This window comes from Stegastes partitus, unplaced genomic scaffold, assembly GCF_000690725.1.
Source record: "Stegastes partitus isolate 25-593 unplaced genomic scaffold, Stegastes_partitus-1.0.2 Scaffold2024, whole genome shotgun sequence".
Lineage (NCBI taxonomy): Eukaryota > Metazoa > Chordata > Actinopteri > Pomacentridae > Stegastes > Stegastes partitus.
Genome location: NW_007579755.1, coordinates 28902 through 35833, shown reverse-complemented (window position 1 = coordinate 35833; position 6932 = coordinate 28902). Strand labels below are relative to the sequence as shown.

At 37.3% G+C, this 6932-nt stretch overlaps 2 protein-coding genes across 2 annotated transcripts in view; both read left to right on the top strand.

Moving 5' to 3' along the window:
- Positions 1-6932, top strand: part of LOC103373602 (interferon-induced protein 44-like) — an 18118-nt gene that overhangs the window by 10198 nt on the left and 988 nt on the right. The gene's annotated exons all lie outside the window — the stretch shown is intronic.
- Positions 1773-6932, top strand: part of LOC103373603 (interferon-induced protein 44-like) — a 13248-nt gene continuing 8088 nt past the window's right edge. Inside the window, exons 1-4 of the mRNA XM_008303524.1 lie at positions 1773-1808; positions 2632-2746; positions 4013-4037; positions 4252-4329. Of these exons, the coding sequence (XP_008301746.1) occupies positions 2713-2746; positions 4013-4037; positions 4252-4329 (137 nt within the window). The 5' untranslated portion in view covers positions 1773-1808; positions 2632-2712. The remainder of the gene's footprint in view (positions 1809-2631; positions 2747-4012; positions 4038-4251; positions 4330-6932) is intronic.

The following is a 6932-nucleotide window of genomic DNA, read 5'->3' as shown; positions in this document are numbered from 1 at the left end:
ATAGACTGGTGACCTGTCCAGGTGAACCTGCCTTCACCCTGAGTCAGCTGGGATAGACTCCAGCCCCCCATGACCCTAGTGAGGATTAAGATGTACAGATAATGGATGGATGGATGGATGGATGGATGGATGGATGGATGGATGGATGGATGATTAAAATGTATTTGTGATGTGTTGCAAACATGCAGAATGCTGACGAAAGTAGAGAACCCTCAAAATGTCAATGAGAAAGCAGGGTAGTTGTGTAAGAATGTTATTTTAGGGCTCAATTGGCTGAACTTTTATTATCTTCATAGCAAAGTTAAACTGAGCTATTACATTTCAAGCCAGTAGTTTAACTCTTTGTGGCAGTATGTTGGACACCATTTATCCAAGAAAAGAATTCAATATCTAAATCTTAAAAAAAAACAAAAAAACATTTAAGAGTGAGGACTCCTGAAGTGGCAACTCTGAAAGAACAGTTTCCAAACAGCCTCTCACAAAGCGACCTGCTTCGGAGATTCAGGAGTGGAAACAGTCACTGTCTGAAAACCGTCTCTACCAATGAAAACTGGAGGTACTCAACATCTGAACAGCTGCACTTTGTAATATGGAATTAGTGCTGTAGTTTAAACATTTAAAGCAGCTGAACTACTACAACAGTCAAAGTGAAAACAAAGCATTAAATGAAGCTGAGATCTGAGTTGAGTGTAATCACTGAAGTGAAGCATGCACTGCTATAGAAACAGTACAATCATGGCAATAAGGAGAGAGAACTTACAAAAAAGTTTAATTTCTTTGATTATTTATCTAACAAAATTTGTCATGTAAAAACTTTTTACACGACTCTGCACATATATACTCTCCAAAGATATTTCACCATGCTGAATGTGTCTCCCAACCACTGGCTGACACCTTGTTCCCTGTGTATACATGTGATCCATACTGCATTTACTTTATTGCTCAAACATGTTTTAATCTCCCCTCAGTCTCTCCTGCTGTGACCTTAGCACTCTGTGTAAACACAGCCTGCATGAATTTTTGACATGTGACTCTTGGTCACAGCTCAGTTGTGCTGAGAAGCATCAAACCTTTTTTGTTTTTGCAGGATCTGGATTTAAATGAGACATCTAGGATAAAGGGATTTTGATTACAATTCTAAATTTTACACTTCAATTTTAGCATCAGAGGTATACTGATATACTGACAGATCTTTGCACAGTTGAATATTTGAAAATTCTTTCCTTTTTACAGTTTTAGGCACTGATAAATGGTTTAATATTCAAACACAACACAAAATGAACACAAATTGAAAAAAGGAAATAGATTCATTTGTCAATAAACTTCTAAAATCAGATAAGCACTTGAATAAAAAAATGCTGTACAGCCTGTGGGTTGGGTGATCATCGGTATGTAGTCTCTGAATCAACAAAGTCACGTCAATAGTTTTTCTTTCACTTTGTAATCACGCAAACCTTATGTTTAGAAACAGCCTTTGTGTGTGATAGCTCAGTTGTATATTTATATTGCTGGCTCCATACACATAAGTATGTAAGAATTTAAAAATCATTTATTCATTCAAATTACTAATTAACTATTAGGACATAGATATGAGGGCCTTGAAGCATTTATTATGTTAAGTACATGTATGCTGTTATAAGATATGTACACAACAACCTGACTTCCCACATACCTGAACTGGACTGTAATTAAAAAAACATTCTTAGAAATCACATGGCCAAGAGGAAAGGATGTTAACATTTCTCACACGGTAGACATCATTTGCAAACAGACATCAGCAGCGCTGCAGCTTCATCAGACACTCTCAGGTACGTTAGCCTTGTAATTCACTATTGTAGTGTATTAATTTGTCCACATGAGACTTTGGTTAAATTCTACTTTCAAATTAATTTTAAAAATCTGATCAAAAACAACTTAGCACACAGTCTGAAAATTAAATTCTTAATTTCAGAATCATCATTTGAGGTGAACCATCACTTCTGTCAACAGGCACAATAGCAGAGGTAAGAATGCTTTTCATTATTTTCTATTGTTAAATGTGGTGGCAGATATTTCTGTCAACAAGAGAAACGTTTTGCATTTTCCAGATTCAGTAACACTTTAGAGCCTTATGTTCCACTAATCATCTAAAATCATTCTAAGCTCTAAAATGTTCAGAAAGTATACACATGCATAATATGAACTTGTATTACTACATTTAAAAAGAAAGGCTCATGGGACTCAATTAATCAAAGTTGTTGGACACTTCTCAGACATATTATCTGGAGACCACATTTACCTCCCTCAGTATTCATGACAGATTTGTAAAAGCATGACTTCTGTGATGTGTTGTACCAGGAAACTGGGAGTGGAACTTTGATACCATTTTAATATATCTGGGAAATGATATGATCATTTTATATAGGTGTTAATTAGTCTAACCTTACAATAGAAATGTTGTAATAAGCTTATATTTTGAGTTGAAAACTTTCTGTTGACTCTGCTGCAAATAGAAATGTGTTTTATAAAGTGTTGTTTACGTGCTGTTAATCCCAGTCTCTGATCTCTGATCTCTGATCTCTGTCTCGTTCATGAACACAGACGTGGACTGTACACTGGATTACTTTCACTTTCTTTGTCTCCCATTTCCAGACCCAGTGCTGTGAACAACACCAGAAAAAACACCACCAGCCAGATATTTGCTGCATTTGACAAACAGCGTCTTGGATTAGAATGGCTTTCATCAAAGGATTATTTGGATACGGAGGTTTATTGTTTTAACAATTCTTAATCACACAACACTTCANATTTAAAAAGAAAGGCTCATGGGACTCAATTAATCAAAGTTATTGGACACTTTAAAGACATATTATCTGGAGACCACATTTACCTCCATCAATATTCATGACAGATTTGTAAAAGCATGACTTCTGTGATGTGTTGTACCAGGAAACTTGGAGTGGAACTTTGATACCATTTTAATATATCTGGGAAATGACATGATCATTTTATGTAGGTGTTAATTAGACTAACCTTACAAATAGAAATGTTGTAATAAGCTTATATTTTGAGTTGAAAACTTTCTGTTGACCCTGCTGCAAATAGAAATGTGTTTTATAAAGTGTTGTTTACGTGCTGTTCATCCCAGTCTCTGATCTCTGATCTCTGTCTCGTTCATGAACACAGACGTGGACAGTACACTGGATTACTTTCACTTTCTTTGTCTCCCATTTCCAGACTCAGTGCTGTGAACAACACCAGAAAAAACACAACCAGCCAGATATTTGCTGCATTTCACATACAGCGTCTTGGATTAGAATGGCTTTCATCAAAGGATTATTTGGATATGGAGGTTTATTGTTTTAACAATTCTTAAATCACACAACATTTCATAGTAATGCTATATTGGTTCTTTGTGCTGCAGTGATGCAGTTTTTCCCCTCCAGTGAATCAGACTTTTTACCTTGTTTAAATGTCCGTATGGTGTTTTTTATATGCTAGAGGACACATTATGAGGAGAATAAACAGTCAACACCATGAATGAAATTACAGTGTACTGATGAAAGATGATAATCTCAAAAACACAGACTCAGACTTTCATAACAAACCGATCTTGTCAACTGGGAGAGTAAAACTCTCATTCATGTTCCTTAACACTGTTTTTTTGGTTCCAACTTGTTTGGCTGAATTACTCCAATATTACAACTTGCCATTGAGTAGAGAGATTTTTAGCATTTGAGCAAAGTTGTTGCTTCACTGGTTTGCTTGAGCTCTCATGACTGAGGACAGGTGAGGACAGAAGGATGCAGGGACTTCACTGATCTGTACGTTTTAGAGGACACATAATTACTATTATATACATTTACAGATATATAAATTGATACAATTCAATTAGTTTTTAGGGCTTTAATCAATGACTGGAGAAGGACTTTAATTGTTTACACTTACAGGGATTAAAAAAACAAACAGATAATGACATTATTTACTTGAAATGTGACTTATACCTAACATGTGTACTTTGCAGCTTTAACAGAACAGTGGAGGAACGTACCATGGGGGTGAGTCTTCAGGGTGTGGTGCTTCTGGTGTTTTCTTTTGTTTTTGTGTATTTTGGGTTTTTTTTTTAACACAAACTTATTTGGTAAAAATCTCATTTCAGTGAGATTCATTCAGTGACACAACGTCATGTTTGTCTGCTTGTCAGTATGTTACAACTACATACAACATGTAGGCTAAGTGCTCACTGGATCCTCATCTGATCTTATTTAACAGTGACAAACAGAGAGAACTTCAGTATGTGAATCAATATCAGCCTCATAAAGAGGTCCAACATCTCAGAGTTCTGCTGCATGGACCACCAGGTGCTGGCAAGTCCAGCTTCATCAACTCTGTTGACGCTGCGTTACGAGGGAGGATGTCAACTCGAGCTCTGGCACAAACAAACTCCTCTGAGAGCTTCACCACAAAAGTATGAATCAATTGTGGTTGTGTTTATCAATAAAGAAGGATTTATGTTAATTTGTGTTTTTTTAAACATCATTCATACGCTGTTGAAGGAACTTTCAAGGACAACAGGACTGCATTGTAATGGTTGTTAGAGACTGAACAAATAGTTATGATACAGCTAGTGAGTAAAAAGCAAATGATAAACTGTTTAGGCTGTTATTTTGTTGGAATATTGTCATAAGAATGTTTTTATTTACAGTACAGGACTTTTAAAATCCAAAGAGACAATCCAGGGAGCTTTTACCCGTTTGTCTTCAGTGACACTATGGGTCTTGAGAAAGGCTCTAAAAGTGGAGTTCATGTAGACGACATCAAACTGGTCATGAAGGGACACGTAAGACAAGGTTACAAGGTACGAGAACTGCATTCTTTAACCTGCGTCACACAGTATTAAGTAAATACAGTGTGCACAGTGTGTACTGATTTGTGATCCGTTTCAATAACTAATGTTTGTTGTCATAGAAAAACATTTTAGAAATTGTTAACATGCACTTTTCTTTCCAGTTCGATCCCAGGTCCACCTTGTCTGAGAGTGATGAAAAATACAACGAATCCCCGACTCTTGGTGACCAAGTTCATGTTCTGGTTTGTGTTATTTCTGCCAAAATACTGGGCCTAATGGATGACAACACTGTGCAGAAGATAAGGGAGGTCAGACAAGCAGCCAGTGACATAGGTGAAAGCAGATACAACTGTTTCGATAGGAGTTGTAGTTTCAAATACCAGAAAAATATTAAAATAACCCACTGTGTTGGTTTCTACTCTGTGATGGCAGGGATTCCCCAAATTGCTGTTCTCACTCAAATTGATGAAGCCTGCCCTGAGGTCAAAAAGGATGTGAAGAATGTCTACAAGAGCAAGTACCTGAAGCAACAAGTATGTTTAAGCTGATATTTAATGAGCTTGTGGAGAGTGTGCACATAAATGCAACATCAGTTTGACTATAATTCAGATGTACAGGGCTTAACAAATGTATCAGACCACCACCCAGTGTCAGGTTTATGCCACAGCTGCCCTACATTAACAGCGTTAGTAATTACCAAAATCATTGTTTATGTTTCTGTAATGGTTAATACACTAATATGTAAAAGCTCTTTCACCCAAATGATATTTTTAATGCTAAAATATAATTATTATTGTTATCCATGAATTTTCAAATGTACTGTTAAAAAAAAATTATAATTATAGTTATTTGCTGCATTCCTGAACAGAAAAATTTGTTTTCGTGGTTGAATGTTTTTTTTGTTTGTTTGTTTGTTTGTTTTCCTTTTTGGCTTTTGCCTTGAGAGCAGTGGAGAGAGACAGAAAAAGGCAGGAGAAGAATAGATAAAGACCTGCAGCAAATGGCTGTAGTTGGTAGTCAATCCCACAACTGCTGCATCAGGGACTATAGCCCCTGTTCGTGGGTCTCTGTCTTATCCAGTGGAGCTACCGGGGTGCCCTTTTTCGTGGTTCAACGTTATGGTTGATTAATTTCTGACTTCTCAGAGAAGCTCTTGGGTATAAAAAGGTGAATTCAGTTTGAAATTCCTCATTCCTGTTCAAAATAGTAAAACATCGAGAGCTCACTAAAAATGAAAGAGTCCACATCAAAGCACTTCATGATGCTGGATGGTCTCTGAGACTAATAGGGAAAGACATAAAGTGTTCTCACAGTGTGGTCAAGTATGCTGTTGAGACTGATACTTACAAAAGGCATCAAGGAAGAGGCAGGAAACGAAAGTTAACTGAAGCAGATGTCAGACACCTCAAGATTTTAAGTGCTAGAGACAGAAGGAAGACCACTGCTGATCTACAGCCAGAGATGAATGCTTCTAGATCAGAGTCTGAGAACGTCTCCAGAATGACCATAAGCAGACGACTGATGGAACAAGGCTTAAAGGGAAGAATAGCTGCGACGAAGCCATTATTGAGGCCCGTAAACATCCAGACATGCCCCAGATTTTCCAGCGAGCACAAACACTGGAATGTAGATGACTGGAAGAAGGTACTCTGGACGGACAAGTCCAAATTTGACCTTTTCAGTCAGCATCGTGGTGTTTCTGTCAACAAAACAGCTGGAAAATGTTTTGATGGCAAATGCATTACACCCACAGTGAAACAGGGTGGAGATTCCATTATGGTATGGGGTTCCATTTGGGGAAAGGGCGCCGTCAAATTAGTGAAATTGGACAGTATCATGAACAAGAACATCTACCACAACATCTCACTGCATCATGGAATCCCTTCTGGACTAAATCTGATTGGTCATGGGTTCATATACCAACAAGACAATGACCCCAAGCAGACTTCAAAGCTGTGCAGAGACTATCTGACCAAGAAAAAGGAATCTGGAGTTCTGGAGCTGATCTACTGGCCAAGTCAAAGTCTGGATTTGAATCCTATTGAACAAATTTGGGATGTAGGACATTCAAAGATTGATTGACAAAAATTGATCAGAAGCAACT